This window comes from Hyaena hyaena, unplaced genomic scaffold (assembly GCF_003009895.1).
Source record: "Hyaena hyaena isolate Hyena2069 unplaced genomic scaffold, ASM300989v1 scaffold_127, whole genome shotgun sequence".
NCBI classification, from domain to species: Eukaryota; Metazoa; Chordata; class Mammalia; order Carnivora; family Hyaenidae; genus Hyaena; species Hyaena hyaena.
In genome coordinates, this window is record NW_024080758.1 from 1,682,513 (window position 1) to 1,700,611 (window position 18,099).

The 18,099-nt window shown below is 41.1% G+C and overlaps 1 protein-coding gene across 4 annotated transcripts in view; it reads left to right on the forward strand.

Annotated features, from left to right (window-relative positions):
- CATSPERE (catsper channel auxiliary subunit epsilon) overlaps positions 1 to 18,099 on the forward strand; it is a 151,842-nt gene that overhangs the window by 129,451 nt on the left and 4,292 nt on the right. For 2 of the 4 annotated variants that reach the window (XM_039237502.1, XM_039237501.1), the window contains exons 19-21: positions 5,297 to 5,383; positions 6,485 to 6,642; positions 11,117 to 11,170. In XM_039237502.1, the coding sequence (XP_039093433.1) occupies positions 5,297 to 5,383; positions 6,485 to 6,642; positions 11,117 to 11,170 (299 nt within the window). Of the gene's footprint in view, positions 1 to 5,296; positions 5,384 to 5,619; positions 6,019 to 6,484; positions 6,643 to 11,116; positions 11,171 to 18,099 lie in introns of those variants that run through there. The other 2 variants (XM_039237505.1, XM_039237504.1) reach the window with 2 other exon arrangements.

Sequence of the window (18,099 nt, forward strand, 5' to 3'; positions counted from 1 at the left end):
CATGGCCTGAAAGCAGTCACAGTTGACCCCTGACTTCAGCCAGCCATCACATACGGCTGTTGCTAGGAAGAGGCTTTCTAAACAGGGATGACGCTTCCCAGCCCTGTTTGCATCTGGGTGGGGCCAGGTGACTGGTTCTCACCACCCCGGAATGAGCAGAAGGGATATGTGTCACGTGCAGGGTGAAGGGCTAAAGAAGAGATCACGTGAACTTCCGTGCTTCCTGCCTTCCTCCACATGTCAGTCTATTACAGCAACAATTAAAGATGGAGTAGATGCAGGCTGGGTAAGAAGGATCCATGAGGGCTCTTCACGGGGCCACTAGACAGAAAAGCCACTCCACTACTTGAGGAGAGCCATCCATAGGAACCATCTCACTAGGACTATGTGTGATCAGGAATTGAACTTGAATTCATAAAAACCGTGAGGGTGGGGGTTTATAGCAGCACAGCAAAGCCTGCCTTGACCGAGACCAGCCCCCCTGTTATAATTACATTTAAATTCAAATGCTCCGGGGGCACCTGGGTGGCTCAGTCGGTTAAGCCTCCAACTCTTGATTTCAGCTCAGGTCATGATCTCATAGTTTCATGAGATCAAGCCCCACGTCGGGCTCTGGGCTGACAGTGTGGAGCCTGCTTGGGATTCTCCTTCCCTCTCTGCCCCTTACCTCCTTGCACTCTCCCTATTTTTCTCAAAAATAAATAATATGTAAAAAATTTTTTTAAAAATTGTAAATGCTAACACTCCAGTCTCTGACCTCAACCCCCAATTCTCTAGCCCTGTGGTTTTTATTCCCACTACTCCTCTGCCTCTTTTCCTTGCACACATCTGGACATCCACCATATTGAGCCCTCTGCTCTCTCCATCTCTGCCACCCCCACACTTCCTCTTCTCCTGCCTAACTTGAGCTCCATGGTTTAGTCCTTCAGCCACCATCTTGCCAATACCTGCAAGTCACCTTCCCCACTGCTGTTCCCGTGCACCATGCGGCAACTTTCAACATCGATCATTCTGACTTCTCCATGCCTCTGAGCTGCCGATCGCTTCTAGAGACAAAAAAAAAAAAAAAAAAATCAAAACTGCAGTAACTGAAGAATTCGACTATTAGGAGTGATGGCTGAAAACAGAATTAACCAACTGTAAGAGAGGTCAGAAGGAAATGCCCAGAACTATGCACAGGGAGATAAGCTGATTGAAACTATAAGCAAGAACATGGTGGAGATTCACTGTCTACATCTAAGGACTGGAGTCCTAAAAAGAGAGGAGAGAGAGTGTTGGGCAGAAGCAATATTTTCCCAAACTGGTGAAAGACATCAAAGCACAGAAAAAGTAATCTGCATCCAGAAACACTATGGTAAAATTTCTGAAATCCAAAAGAAAGAGAACCTTAAAAGTAGTCAAAGCAAAAAAGAAAAGGTGCCCTCAAAAGAGTAGCTATAAGTCTTAAAGCTTATTTCTTTATAGAAATAATGCAAACCAGAAAACTTCGAACAAAAATATCTTTAAATTGCTGAACGAAAATAAATTCCAAATCTAAAATTCTACATGCAATGAAAATCGCCATTAAAAATGAAAGTGAACAACAGATAACGCTTTAAAAGACATGGGAAATTAACAGGGGGAAATCTTTAAAGTCAAAAGAAATGAACAATGGGATAAAAAGGGTTTCAGAGCAAGTGACAAATACGGAAGTTAGGCAAAGGAGATCGAAAAGATGGGTCAATGGAATCCCTAAAAAAGAAAACCGGAACAAAGGAACAAAACCAATGCTAATCATTCAGGAAAACATCTCTCCCACCCACCCCTCCCCCCCAACCCTGGCCAAGAAAAAAAGACTTGAAGCTTCATATGGAAAGAGCAAAGAATATCAGAACAGGAGCGCCTGGGTGGCTCAGTCATTTGGGCATCTGACTTCGGGCTCAGGTCATGATCTTGCAGTTCATGGGTTCAAACCCCACATCGGGCTTTGTGCTGACAGCTCAGAGCCTGGAGCCTACTTTGGATTCTGTGTGTGTGTCTCTCTCTCTGCCTCCCCCCACCCCCCACTCATGCTCGCTCTCTGTCTCTCTCTCTCTGTCAAAAACAAACATTAAGAAACAAAAAGAATCTCAAAACAGCCAACCCAAGTGAGCATGTAGGCAAAAAAAAGCAAGCAATTCACATGTAAGGAAAATAAAGTTATTGTTTTTGTAGCAATGCTTTATGCCAGAAAGAAAAATGGAGTAAAGTATTTAAGATACTAAAGGAAAATAAACACTGAGCCAAAGATTTCATATTCAGCAAAACTGAGGACTCTAGAAAAGGCACAAACTGCTATTAACATGTAAAAAGCTCCGATGATATTGTTCCCATGAGCCCTTCCTGGGTAACTTACTAAACAATAACCTTCAAACAATGACAATTACTACTAAAGAGGCAGCAACATAAGAACTAGAGGAAGGTTTGGGGTGCCTGGGTGGCTTAGTCGGTTAAGCGTCCGACTTTCGCTTAGGTCATGATCTCGCGGTTCGTGGGTTCGAGCCCCGTGTCGGGCTCTGTGCTGACTGCCAGCTCAGAGCCTGGAGCCTGTTTCAGTCTGTAACTCCCTCTCTCTCTGACCCTCCCCTGCTGACGCTGTCTCTCTCTCTCCTAGAAATAAATAAAAACATTTGAAAAAAAAAAAAAAAAAGAACTAGAGGAAGGCATAAGATAGAGTTACTTACAAATGAAGCAAAGCAAGGGTTAAAAGGGAAAGAGAATAGTGTATAATGGATGTATCCTGACAATAGAGGTATAATACAATTATAAAATAAATAGGAGAATGTTAAGATCATATGCCAGGGGGAAAATATAGCTGTTTTCAATAATCACGATAGTGTTGGTAATATTAGTTATTCGGATGTTGTGAGGTATGTAATGTGAGATATTCTAATACTGTCATTCTCCATCAAGTTTTTTGGCATAAAAGCAAGGAGACACATATGTAAAGTAGAAGAAGTTACACAAAAAAATCCTGAATTTGAATAGGACTCAAAATAAACTCATGAGGTACTAGAAACTCATATGATTTGGATATAATATATTGTTCATAGAGAGAGAAATTTTTCCTATGCTGTCCATTAAAATCCCTAGAAACATAACTAATCAGTACAATTATTCTCAGTACTCAGATGGTTACCTTGAAATATTATTTCTCACTAAAAATAACTGGGAATTCTTAAATAACTAATTCCAAGCCTGGAGGAGGAAATGTACTTGATGGGTTTGGAAGAGTTTGGCATACCCTATAGCAGGGAAGTGCCAAAGGCTGCTAGGGTTATGTCGAAAGTCATCTGAAGTGAACATGAAGAGGTTCCTACTGGCTAGAGACAGGACAATCCGAGCTTCCTCAAGGATAATTACTGCAATATTGCCAAACATGTTAAACCTATGAGTTAATAAAGATTTTTTTCAAAAAGATGCCTTTGGAGAATGATATAAAACCAACTCCTTATTTTATTAATTGGCAAATAAAGACAAAGACACAAATATTTCTACTACTTGCTTCAAATGAACTATACCAGTGGGTAACCAAGTAATAGATAAGGAGAAACATCTCTTTATAAAATTCTTCCAGTGAACAAATGGAAAAAGAGAGAGAGGGGGAAAGAATTAGAATATCACCACTTTAAGCCCAAATAATAGAGGTTACTATAAACAAATTTATATTAACAAACTTGACAGTGAAGAATTGGATAAAACAGACAAATGCTGTGAAAAATATAATTTACCAAAGTTTCTTATATTCAAAGCAAAAAACAGACATCTCTAATCCCAGATGGCTTTCCTGATGAAATCTACCAAATGTTTAAGGACTTTTCTCCTTCAGCTTTTTAAAAACTCCTCCACAGTATTCAAAAGTATTCCCAACTCATTTTGTGAGTACAGAGCGACCTGCTGACGACCTTAAAAGAAAAGGGAATTATGAGCCAATCTCACCCATGACCACAGATACAAAGCACTGAACCAAAACACTGGCAAATCAAACTCGGCAATCTATTTAAAAATCACACATTTTTGTTCCGACAAGTTTTGTTTATTTTATAAATGAAGAGTTGGAATGTCATTTAAAAATCAAAGAGATCCAGGGGCGCCTGGGTGGCTTAGTCAGTTAAGCGTCCGACTTTCACTTAGGTCATGATCTCACGGTTTGTGGGTTCGAGCCCCGCGTCGGGCTCTGTGCTGACTGCCAGCTCAGAGCCTGGAGCCTATTTCAGTCTGTGACTCCCTCTCTCTCTGACCCTCCCCTGCTCACGCTGTCTCTCTCTCTCTCTCCTAGAACTAAATAAAAACATTAAAAAAAAAATCAAAGAGATCCACTATATTAACAGAATAAAGGAGAAGAAGCATGGATTATTATAATAGCTGGAAAGCCATGAGATTAAAAAATTATTCATACTAACATTATTTTAAAAATATATCTTGGAATTATCAGGGTCATGAGTTTAAGCTCCACATCGGGAGTGAAGCCTACTTTAAAAAAAAAAAAAAAAAAAAAGAATAACACCAAAATAAATCTTAGAAAGTTTTAAGTATATGGTAACTTCCTTAACCTGATAAAATATAAGTACCAAAAAAACACACCAAAAACAAAAATAAAACTATAGAAACTTCTTTCTCAGTGGTGAAAATGTGAAAGCTTTCTCTCTGGAGTCAGGAGTGAAATGAGGGGGCCAGTTTTCCCCACTTCTATGCAACACTGTTTCTCATCTCTGTAATAAGGCAAATGATACAATACAAATTAATTAAAAGCATGAGAACTGGAAAGGAGGAAATAAGACTGTCCTAGTCACTGGTAACATTACTTTTCATGTGAAACCCTTAAAATAAGGTCAATATACAAACATCAATGGTTCCCCTTTACATCAGCAAACATTTAAATAATGAAAACAATTAAATATACATTTTTCAATGACATTAAATATATTAAATATTAGCAATAAATTTGTATACAAAATGTGTGTGTATGTACAACACATATGTGTGTGCACAAGTTCTTATTAAGTTTTTTATTTTAGTTCCAGTATAGTTGACCTACGGTGTTATATTCGCTTCAGGTACACAATATAGTGACTCAAAATTCCATACATCACCTACTGCTCATCCCAAACACGGTCCTTCATTCCATGACCTGTTTCGTCCATCTCCCCCACCCTCCTCCATTCTGGTGACCATCATTGTGTTCTCTACAGTTAAGAGTAGATTTCTTGGTTTGTCTCTCTTTCTTTCCTTTGCTTGTTTTGTCTCTTAACTTCCTATCTGTACACTTTTTTGGCAGAGTGGTTGTTTAAATGAAGCCCAGACTTGGAAGTCAATGATTGCACGTAACAAACACCTCCCACTAGGAGAGGTCTGGGGGCCTGAGGTAAGGAAATTATCACCCAGCAAACTTTATATATAATAACTAAATTGGCATTTCGGCATTAACAAAAGATTCATGGAAACATTTTGGATTTAAATTGGTTTTTGCAACTCAAATCCAATTTTTCTATCGGATTAATATTATGATTTCAAAAATGCTCCATCTTATTTCTGTTTGGTCTTCCATTGCTCCTGTGATACTAACAATTTTAACTTTTTTCTGCTGAAATCTGTTTGCAGATTTATTAACTGTCTGACAAACAGGTTGAAGCATTGAGAGTAAGTCTTTCTAAAGAACACCTGAAGTTTCAATTCTTATACAACGAAAAGACCACTTCTGAATGCCAACTATCGGTCCTATACTATAATATTTTCAATTTTCTTCCATCAAACTTTCTTCAGTTGAAATTAATTTATGTTATATGAAGAATCAAATCATGTCTCATGAATAAAAGGGAGCTATACAGTACCTGAGCCTGTAAAATGTAAATCCTACAATGAGAATGTTACTTTACTTCTACATCAGAATCTATGCATGTCAAGACAGAGATCTGTACCAAAAAATGTGTATTATCCTCTATATTCCCAGCCCTAAACATCCCACTTCCCATCCACCACTCTTTACCCTTCCAGCAACATAACCCTAGAACCTTTACTATAATGATCCTTTGGACAATCCTTCAACCTCAAAATGACCTTCAATCCAGTGACCCCACCATCCTCACTCCACCCCCAGGTTCTCTTGCTCTTTGTGCAGCTTAAATTCCATGGTCAATAATTATATCACTCTGTTGATATGTACCCTCAATTCCCTCCTTCCTCTCACTTCTTCATGTGGCTAAATCACAACCCTCATTAAATCCAACTATCCGCCTTGGCATCTGACTGGTGGTTGGAGGAAAACATACCCCTGCTGACTGGTTTCACTTTAATCTCATGATTAAAACAGTCCCTTAATACTGCCCAACAAACATAGGTGTATTTCTCCAGATCATTCCCTTCTCCCCCCTAGCTATCACACATACTTTCTCCTTTCTCCTACAATCTGCAACACCTCTTCCCCTAGAAAAGGATTCTAAGGTTTTTGTCTTTGTTTCCTGTTCAGAACTATAAGCACTGTTTTTCTTATGCTATCGGAAAACCGGGAGACCTGAATCAACCATATGAGATCATCAACAAGTCTAACTATAACCATTTAGTTTGGCCCGTAGACCATTCTGGAATGTATGTGTTTCGTGTGAAGATCCTGGATCCAAACTATAGGTGAATATAGATATTTTATGATAATAGTTTTAGCATTTAAAGGGATAATCATGAGGTTGAATAAAATTTCCACTATGCTCTACAAAGTCCAATAAATGAGTCACACTAAACACGACAACATCACATAAGGCAAGAGGGAAGAAAATGCCTAGAAGGAAAAATAAAAATGCTATAGGATCTGGGGTCACCATTACTAGAAGAGATTCATGAAACACTGACCCAAAAAGATATATGCACCCCCATGTTCATGACAGCATTATTTATAATAGCCAAGACATGGAAGCAACCTGAGTGCCCATTAATGAGGGAATGATAAAGAAGATGTAGAATATATATGTACGTATACAAGGGAGTATTATTCAGGCAGAAAAAAAGGAAATCCTCTACCTCAAGAAGGAAGAAAAATCTGAAATAAACAACTCAACTTTATACTTCATAGAACTAGAAAAAGAAGAAGGCCCGGAGTTTGTAAATGAAAGGAAATAACAAAGATCAGAGAGGAAATAAATAGAGACTAAAAAGACAATAGAAACTAAGTTGGTTTTTGAAAAGGTAAACAAAATGGACAAATTTTTTGCTAGCCTCAACGAGGAAAACAGAGAACTCTAATAAATAAAATTAGAAATGAAAGAGAAGTTACAACTGATACCAAAGGAATATATGGGATCATAATAGACTACTATGAACAATTATATGCCAACAAGTTAGACAACCTAGAAGAAATGGGTAAATTCTTAGAAACCTACAACCTACCAAGACTGAATCATGAAGAAAATGGAAAATCAGGGGCACTTGGGTGGCTCAGTTGGTTGAGCATCTGATTCAGTTTCAGCTCAGGTCATGATCCCAGGGTGGTGTTATCAAGCCCTGCATCTTGCTCTATACTGAGCATGGGAGAGGGGCATTTCTCTTTCTCTCTCTCTCTTGTTCGCTCACTCTCAAATTAAAAAAAAAGAAGAAGGAAAATCTGATTAGACTGATTTCTAGGAAGGAGAGCAAATCAGTAAGAAAGAAAGCTCTCAACAAACAAAAGTCCAAGACCAGATGGCTTCACTGGTAAATTCTACCAAACGTTTAAAGAATATCTAACCTTCTCAACTCTTCTAAGAAATACAAGAGGAAGGAATAGTTCTAAACCCATTTTATGAGGCCAACATTAACAAGTACCAAAGCAAGACAAAGATACCACAAGAAAAGAAAATTACTGGTCATTACCCCTGATGAACATAAATACAAAAATCCTCAATGAAATATTACCAAACCATATTCAACAATACATTTAAAAAGGGCCATATACCATGATCGAGTGGCATTTATTCCAAAGATACAAGGATGAGTTACAGCTGCAAATTAACCAGTGTGATGTGCCACATTCACACAATAAAGGGTAAAATCATAATGATCATCTCAATAGGTGCAGAAAAGCATTTGACAAAATCCAACATTCATTTATTATTTAAAAAAAAAAAAAAAACTCCAACAAAGTGGAGAAGGAACATACCTCAACATACCAAAGGGCATATATGACATGGTTAACAACATAATGAATGCCGAAAAGCTGAAAGCCTTTCCTCTAAGATCAAGAGCAAAGATGAGAGACAAAGACACCCACTTTTACTTTTGTTCCACATAGAACTGGAAGTCCTATCCAGAGCAATTAGGCAAGAAAAAGAAATAAAAGTCATACAAATCAGGTGACATATTATATTGAAAATGCTAAAGAGTCCACCATAAAAAAAAAAAAAAAAAACCTGTTAGAACTAATAAACAGGTTCAGTAATGTTTCAGGAGACAAAAAGGAATATATAAAAATCAGTTGTGTTTCTATATACTAATAATGAACTATCAGGCAGAGAAATTAAGAAACAATCTCATTTACAATTGCATCAAAAAGAATAAAACACCTAGGAATAAATTTAACCAAAAAGTTGAAAGATCTAGACACTGAAAATTATAAGACAATGATGAAAGAAATTGTAGAAGACACCAATAAATGGAAACATATTCCATGCTCATAGGTTGGAATCATTAATATTGTTAAAATAGCCAAAGCAAACTACAGATTCAATGCAATCCCTATCAAAATTCCAATAGCATTTTTCACAGAACGAGGACAATCCTAAAATTTATATGGAATGGAATGATGACAAACCCAAATAACCTAAGTCATCTTGAGAAAAAAGAACAAAGTGAGAGGGATCCCCCTCCCAGATTTCAAACTATCCTACAAAGCTATAGGAATCAAAATAGTATGGTACTAAAATCAAAGCAGACACATACATTAATGGACAGAATAGAGAGAACAGAAATAAACCCACGCATACATAGTCAATTTATTATAAAGGAGCCAAGTAAGAATATACCAGGGGGAGGGAGGAGACAGTCTCTTCAATAAATGGTGTTAAGAAAACTGGACAGCCACATGCAAAGGAATGAAACTAGACCCCTATCTCACGCCATACACAAAAATTGACTCAAAATGGATTAAAGACTTGAATGTAAGCCCTTATATCATAAAACATAGGTAGGAAGCTCCCTGACTTCAGTCCTGGCCATGATTTTTTGAATCTGACACCAAAAACAAAAGCAACAAATGCAAGAATAAAAAAGTGGAACTATGTCAAACTAAAAACCTGCTGCACAGCAAAGGAAGTCATCAACAAAATGAAAAGGCAACGTCTGGAAATCACACATCCAATATGGGGTTCATCTGCAAAATATACAAAGAACTCCTATAACACAATTCAAAAACAAACAATCCAATTAAAAAATAGGCTGAAGATCTGAATAGACATTTCCCAAGACATACAGATGGCCAACAAGCATATGAAAAGGTGCTCAACATCACTCATCATCAAGGAAATGCAAATCAAATGCACAATGAGATGTTACATCACACCTGTTCGAATGGCTATTCTCAAAAAGACAAGAGATAACAAGTGTTGGCAATGATGTAGAAAAAGGGGAATCCTATGCACTATTGGTGGGCATGTAAACTGGTGCAGCCACTATGGAAAACACTATGGAGTTTCTTCAAAAAGCTAAAAATAGAACTACGATGTGAGCCAGCAGTTCCTCCCTTGGGTATTTACCCAAAGAAAATGAAAACACTAACTTGAAAAGATGCACCATCGTGATCATTCCAGCATTACTTACAGTAGCCAAGACATGGAAACAATGTATGTGTCCATCAATGGATGAATGGATAAAGAGGATGTGGCATATAAATACAATGGAATATTGTTCAGCCATAAAAAAGAAGGAAATCTTGCCATTTGCTACAACATGGATGGACCTTGAAGGCTAGAGTCTACTTTGGCTTGAACCCTAATTTTGGAACTGGTAGATATGCCTTCTTAAGCAAATTGCTTAGTCTCTGAGCTTATTTCTTTATTTGTAGAATGAGTCTATAATACCTCTCTTAAAGTATTCTGAAGATCAAATAAAAAGCCTGGGTAATAAGCCCTAATTCTGCTCAATCAGGTTAAGTTCCTTTCTTCTGTCTTCTCCCACGTGAGGATAGGTGAAATCATATCACTTTTTTAAAAATATTTTTTATTTCTAGGAGACAGAGACAGCGCGAGCAGGGGAGGGTCAGAGAGAGAGGGAGTCACAGACTGAAACAGGCTCCAGGCTCTGAGCTGGCAGTCAGCACAGAGCCCGACGCGGGGCTCGAACCCACGAACCGCGAGATCATGACCTAAGCGAAAGTCGGACGCTTAACCGACTAAGCCACCCAGGCGCCCCGAAATCATATCATTAATGTTGATTTAGCTCTACCCTACCTCATTCCAAGAAATATGCTACATTATGAGAGATACTCCGTAACTTTAAAGATAGTAACACAGCATTATATCAAGTTATTATTATATCAAGTTCCCAGCATTCTTAGCTTCCTGAGTCAACCTACATCAGGTGAATGTCACACCTTTGATGTCACACGCTCTTTGATCAGAAAAACCTGCATTCAGCTCTGCTGCTTACAACTGTGTAAACTTTTGCAAGTAGCTTGACCTATCTAAGCCTCAGTTGCCTCATCTAAAAGAAAGGGTTGCTATGAGGATTCATCAGGTAACTCACAGAAAGTGTTTGGTACACTGCCTGGTACGAAGGAAGCACTCGGATAGTATTCATTTTCAATAAGTACTAATGCTCAGTAAAACATTATTATTATTATTATATTATTATTATTATTGCTGTTGCCTCAGGACCCCCTATCAAAACAATGTAAAGCTGTTAGGAGGACAGTGAAATTGCACTAAGTGCTGAAAAATTATATAGCAAGCAGGCGGAGTCACACGTCTGGAAAAATCATCACAGTTATTACGCAAATTCATCTATTCTCTCCATTCCCGAGAAAATGACACCTTAATTAGGATTATCCATGGTTTGATCATTACCGTAAAGATTTGGGGGGAGTCCTTTAATATATTGCACTTAATTTCATCTTTAATATTATTTTTCTAATTTGCAGTTTCTGTAACCTGACAACTATATTTGCAATAGAGACCTTTGGAATGATTCCCAGGTAATGTCCGGCACCTAATCAGGCTTTAATGAGGGAAGTTGTAAAAGACAAGAGTGGCAGCTAAAAAAAAGGAAAAGTGTCTCCCCCATTCCTCTGGGACCCTAGTAGTCGTGCCCTATATGTGACATCCTAAAATTGTACGTATCAGTCATCCCAGAGATGCAGCAGGAAGGAATTTCTGAGGATTGTTACCGCGGCTTGGGTCCCATTTTGTTCCATCCCCCAGTGACCACTGGCTTCCCCTCAAACGTGTCTGTCAACCCCGACTAAGGGCCAGACTGTAGGCTGCAGCAGTGGAGACTGGGAGCAGACAGCGGCTGTGCCCCACTGACCCCAAGCCAGCCCTTGACTACTGGCCATCCTTCTCACGAATCCCGGAAACAGCTAGTGAAGGCGCTTTCCTGGACCCGACCTGAGTTTTCTAGGAGGGGAGAGAAAGAAGTCTTCATGCTCACACTGGGGTCGCAGATGACTTTCCTCCTCTATCCTGGGCCTCGTTTTTTGTAAAATGTTAAACAAAAACGGAAGACAAATGATTAAGTCACTTAATGGCCCTACTTCAGATATTACTGACTCCTTGATGTTTTGTTCCGATGGAAGATCAATACTGTGAATAACCTACACATGAGATAAGCCATGTGTTGTTTCGAAGCGGCTTTGGGAAACATGTGTAGCGTTTGGCAGTGACTTCCCTTCCTAATGAGGGTTAGATTGGTATGTTTGATTTAGATGAATATTAATAATGTATGTCCACCCAAGGATCCACCCTCAGAAGGTGGCGTTGGTGAGTTGGAGAGGAGAGAAGACAGGGAAGGAGGTCTTCACCTATTTGGCCCAGCTCACCTCCTGGTAGCTGGATTCTAGCAGCCAGAGGATGTGATGGAGCCCAAGGAACAGTCCATACGTTTTTGACCGCAGCTTAGCCTCTGTTAAACCCGAACCTTGAAGGGGGGCAGAGGAGAGTAGGGGTTAGCTGGTGGTGGACATTTCCTAGTGAGAAAGCACTTTTCATGAGCAAACAGTGGCTGAAGACCAGTCTGGGGGAGGCAGACCTTTAGTACTCTCTTGCCTTTTGGCCCCGTGCTTAACCACTTCCCCAAATTTTCCACTGGGCCCTTTGGAGTTGCTACCATTTAACCAGCAAACTCACCTAAACCCTCAAGCGTCCTCTGAGCTCCCCCTCTTAGCTCCCTCTATTCCCCGAGGACACTCCTTCACCCTCAGCCCTCTAGAGAGCTGGCTGTTTATTTTCCAATGACCCCCAGGCACCTCAGGGTGCCATTACCACTGCCAGATCATTATTCATCCCTGTTCTTCTAAAACAAAACTAAGAAATATGTTTTAGACACCCACCCTTTGAGGCTCATGGCATCTGCTGTACCTCCGTCGTTTCTGTGTTGCCACCTCATCCCCGACCTCCTCCCCGCTCACCGACGACCTCGGCCCTGCCTCGAGGTTTCCATCTCCACACCAGTCCCCACCAGCTGCGCCCACACAGCCAACCCTGCCAACATCATGGCCTTTCCTCATCCTCAGTGTCCCCTTCCTCTGTCATGTTTCCACCGTCCACTCCCGTGGTCACACCACGGACACTGGCATTGCTATCAGAAGAGTGTCTCTGCTTCCTGAAGCATCAGTCGGCTCAGACATCCTATTCTCGGACTTCCAGCTTGTTAATTCAGCTGTCTTATCACTACAGCTCTTCTTCGTTCTCATTGGGACCCTCCACTTCGGCTTTCAATGTCTCCTTTTTTATGTAGCGTTTTCTTACACTTCAATAACACTAGTATCCCCTTACCTTTCTGGAATTTGGCCCCCGCCCCCCACCTGGAAAGCCCCCAACTACCTGCTTCCTCTGTGATTACATGTGAGCAGCCAAGTATTGGTAAAGAAAGTGGCACAACAGGGTAGATTTATCACCAACTTCCTATAGGTCACCAACACCACCTGAGAACCTTCCTATCTTTCTTTGGTCAACCGATATCTCTGCTCTCCATAACAACCTTATGTAATTAGCTTCCTCCTTGGACCATCATCTGCCCTTAACAACCATCAGATGAGCTTGTCTCCACCATTACAGACAATTTAGAAGTCAACAGATGGGAACACTCCTCATTCCTGATTCCAAACATATAAACCGACAAGCACCTATATCCGTTCTCTCCTTTCTCCATCCTATTAAAGAAATTTTATTCCTCGTCTTTAAATGTAAATTCTTCAACCTGTGCTTTGAACCTTCATGTCCTGCTTTCTGAGGAAACTTCCAAATCAATTATTTCTTCTCTTTTTTATATATGAAACTTTCCCTCTCAACTAGATCTTCCTCATAGGCTTTTAATCACCCTCAGTGTTTTTTAAATTTAAATTAATTAATTAGTTAATTAATTAAATAGATAAAACTTGAGGGCACCTGCGTGGCTCAGTTGGTTGAGCATCCAACTCTTGATTTCAGCTCAGGTCATGATCTCACAGTTTGTGAGTTCCAGCCCCGCATCAGGCTCTGCGTGGACAGTGTGGAGCCTGCTTGAGATGCTTTCTCTACCTCTCTCTCTGCCCTTCTCCTTCACACAATCTCTCTCTCTCAAATAAATGAATGAATCAGTGAATGAATGAATGAATGAATGAATAACGCCTCAACCTCCTCTCCCCTCCAGCTACCATATTCTCTCCCCTCCTTTGTAAGACAACCTTCTCTAAAGTCTTGTCTACACTCAAGTCTTTATTTCCCTATATTTTATTCCTATTTCCCTAATCTACCCAATCTGCCTTCTTACCATTCCACCAATTACCTCTCCTTTGAATAGCTTTAGCCTACATTAAATCTGCCTGACATTTTCTTATATTTTCTACTTCTGTTGAAATTCTCACTTTGTTCATGTATTGTTTGCTCTCCTGACCTCAGCGAGCATCTTCATGACCACTATTTTGAACTCTTTATCAGGTAAATCACTTATCTTAATATTTCCTTAAGGTCTGTTTCTGGAGTTTTTGCTTCTTTTGTTTGGGACATATTTCTCTGTTTCTTCATTTCCATTGACTGTTGGTTTCTGACTTAGATAAAACAGCCACATTTCCCAGTCTTGAAGATTTGGTCGCGGGGAGGGAAATGAACCTTATTATTCAGCCCAGCCCTAACTGTTTGTCGTCTCAAGCCTTTGACTGTCCAAGATGCCATTTAGTTCTGCGTGTTTCCTAGTAGTTGAGGGTGGGACCTGTCAGCGTCCCAAAGAAGAGAACCTCAGTCAACACCTAGGTGCAAGCCGACTGGAAGCTGGACCCTCAGGCAGCAGCTTTTAAAGTATGCAGATAAACCTCTTTCAGGGTTTTAAGACTGGGAGATGGGTGTTCCTGTCCCTTCCCTCTGCAACAAGTCCGGGGTTAATCCCAGCTCAGTGGGGTTTGTTTGTTACAGCCCCATAGGACCAGGGAATGTAAGTTCTGCTGACCACCAGAGCCAGGTGAGAAAGGCTGTGTCCCCTGGACAGCAGCCATAGAAGCTGGAGCCACCAGTCATGTGTGGACGCTCCTTTCACAGAGATATGAGCATCCCAGGCCTAGCAGAGAGAGAACGTTAAGATGGCACCTGCCACGCTCCCCAGTCTCTGAAAAGGATTTCAGTCTGTCCCTTGATTTGTGCTCAGTCAGGAGCCTGAGCCTCAAACCATAGCTTTTAAGATGAGCAAATAGGCCTCCTTCATGGAAAGACTAGGAGATGGGCATTTCTATCTGCCGTCCCTGTGCTGGGGGTTGAGCGGGGGCTTAGCTCCTGTGGTGCTCAGGATCCCTTCTGTTGGCTGTAACCGTTGCGGGTCTCACAGACGCAAGCCCGGGTGGCCCTCAGAGCTAAGAGTTTAGGGGAACTTGTCCGTCGAGTTGGGACTCTAGATGTTGGGTCCAAACCCTTCATTCCTCAGGGAGAAGCTCCCGATTGTGCGTTGCTGCCCTGGGTGTGGGGTTTGTGGTAAGACTGTGTCCCAGTCTCTTCTACCCATTTCGATGCGGGTGGATTTTTTTCTCATTCACCCAATGTGTCGGTGTTGCTTGTGAGACCTAAATCTAACTGATTCCATTTTAGAATAAACCTCTGTCTTGAGAGTGAACTAGGCCCGAACCCAGTCCCAGGTTCTGCCCTTAGTTACTTCCCTAGCAACGGCAACAGCCAATCAGTTTAAAAGAGGCGCCTATGTCCCAAGACATTCCGGTTGGCAGTTTGCGGTCAGGCCAGATGGGCCGAGCCAATCGGGTACTGACAAGACAGCCTGTACCGATCAGGAGGCTGCCAAGCTGGAAGGCCCCAAATCCCACTGTGATCACAATAAAAAGCCCTGCGATCACGAGTTCGGGGCTCCATACCATCACCGCTGTGTCGGGGTGCGTTGGAGCCCCTGCTCAAGCTTGTAATAAAGACCCTTTTGTACTTGCATAGATGTCGGCTCCTCGGTGATCTCTGGGGACTTGCGAATCGGGCATAACATTGCTCAGCTAGTTTCTGGATTTCTTTTGGAGGGAACTTCCTTAGATAGCTGTGGCATGGGTGTGACGGCGGAAGGAGGTGAGTTCAAGAGCCTCTTATGTCACCATTTTGAACCCGAACCAGTCTGCACCGAACCTGGCATTTGTCATCCCTCATCTTACTTCCTCTTTCCATCAGTGTTGACTCTTTGACTCCTGTATTGCTTTATGGGTTTTTCCTAAATTCCTATCCCAGTCTCTCTCAAGTAAAGAGAGTCTCAACCTCCTTCACCAGCCGGTAAATGTTGACTTTCCCTAGGGCTCAGCCCTGGTCTCCTGAGCTTCTCACTCTGGCAAGCTCGGCCGCACTCATGGAGTCAGTAGGTATCTATATACACATGACTCCCAAATCATATCTCTGCTCTGTCCAGGGCCACATTCCCTTTACCTCTTCTCTTAGATGTCTCAAAGACTGGTGAAACTGGACATGTCCAAATATGATCTCATGATCTTACCACCCATTCCCTTACCCCATTCTTTGTCCCACTCTAAAACAGACCCATCAGGGTAATTGCATACAGCCCTGTGAGCTGTCATTGCACAGCTCCAAGAGAACCCACTCACATGGGCTATAATATGAATGGTGCCTTCTGGAGATGAACAGTATAGCAACCTGTTGTCCTGTGTTCCTTCTCTCAGGAAATAGCACATTGAACTGTACAAGCCAAACGTCTACAAGTCAAAAATGAAAATAAATAAATAAAAAACAAACCAAAAAAAACCCCTAGGGTTCATGTTCATTTTTCTATTTCCCCCAGCTCATCCAGCCACTGGCTCTCATTCATTTAATCTCCTGAACTGCCCTTTAATGAGTCCACTTCTTGCCAGGCCTATCACCATCACTCCAATCCAAGCTACCATTATCTCAGATGGGAACAGCTTCAATAGACACCTAACACATCTACCCTCATTCAGTTCTATTTTCTTCTAGTTCATTTCCTTTGCTTGGGGCCAAAGTGATCTTTTCAAATGTTAATTTTACAGCCTGAAACCCTTCAGTTTCTTTCCTTGAAATGATAACTCCTCAACAGGGTCTACAAGACCTTCCATGATCTGGCCCCACCTACTTCTCCAATCTCATCTTGCATTATGTTCCTGCCGTCTTCTCCGGTCAAGACCCCCCCCCCCCCCTTCTTTCAGTCCCCAACTCTCTCCACACTCTGTCCTACATCAGGAACTTTGCACATGCTATTTCTTCCATCTGGCAACTCTTTCTTCCCCCCCTTTCCTACTTAACTTTACCAACTACACTTCCATGTAATTCTTCAGAGTTTAGGATAATTATCTTTTCCCCATTGGAGGCATTTCCTGACCCTATCACCAGGTGAAATCCTGCTATAGTAAGGTTTCATTGCATTGTATCTCTCTCCTACTTAGTTCTTATCACGTGTAAAATGTTCTATTTGTTTTCTCATCATTGATTAGTGATTATGTCCCCACTAAAATGTAAGCTCTCTAAGGATGGGGACCATGTCTATTATTACTATTTTCCAGGTAATACCATAGTACCTGGCTCATATCAGGTAATTTGTTGAGTTAGCTAATTAACTAACTTCCTCCAAGAAGGAAATCAACCACTGGAGCCAGACTAAGCTCATATCTATATAGAAGGAAGGACTGAGTAAGGAGACTAGGACCTGGGGAAACTGACACTGCAAGTAAATAATTATGGCTTAAAAAGGAACCAGATACCAGGACACCAAATAGAAAAGAGCACAGTGTTTGGCTCAAGCAATAAATCCACTCTGTTGGGAGGCACCCATGCAGAGTCCCAGGTGAAGAGGCAGATGCCGAATACCCAGCTGAAAGTACCATCTAATAATTGGTGTGCGCGCATGCGCGCGCGCACACACACACACACACACACACACACACACACACACCTGGGTGACCTTCAAGTACCTCCAATTCAATATGCCCAAAAGTAAACCAACCACATTTATACACCCTCAATAAAGTGTTCTTCCCTCTGAATTTCCTAGAGCAGTGAATGGCGATAACATCCTCAGAGCCACCTCATTCTGAACCTTGGAAGCCATCCTTTATTCTCAAGCCCCACATCCTAACAATCACTGAGATCGATCCTGTCTAATTTCTAAAGATGTCTTAGATCTATTACTTCTCTCAGGTTCCTCAGCCACGAGTTTAATTTAAGACGCTTGCCGCACCTGCATGATTACAAAAACCTCATAACTGGTTTTTTTTCCCCTCCACACTTCTACTTCCCATTCATCTGTTCTTCACACTACAGTCAGAATCATCCTTCCAGAATCCATGCTCTGTAGCTTAATAAAAGGCATCTCTCTCACTTCTAACCACCTGTCATTCCTCATCTCCAACCACTTCACCTACTCACCCGAATTCTAGTCACACTTGAGCTAGTTTTTAGTTCCCAAATGTAGGGAGTGACCTTAAGG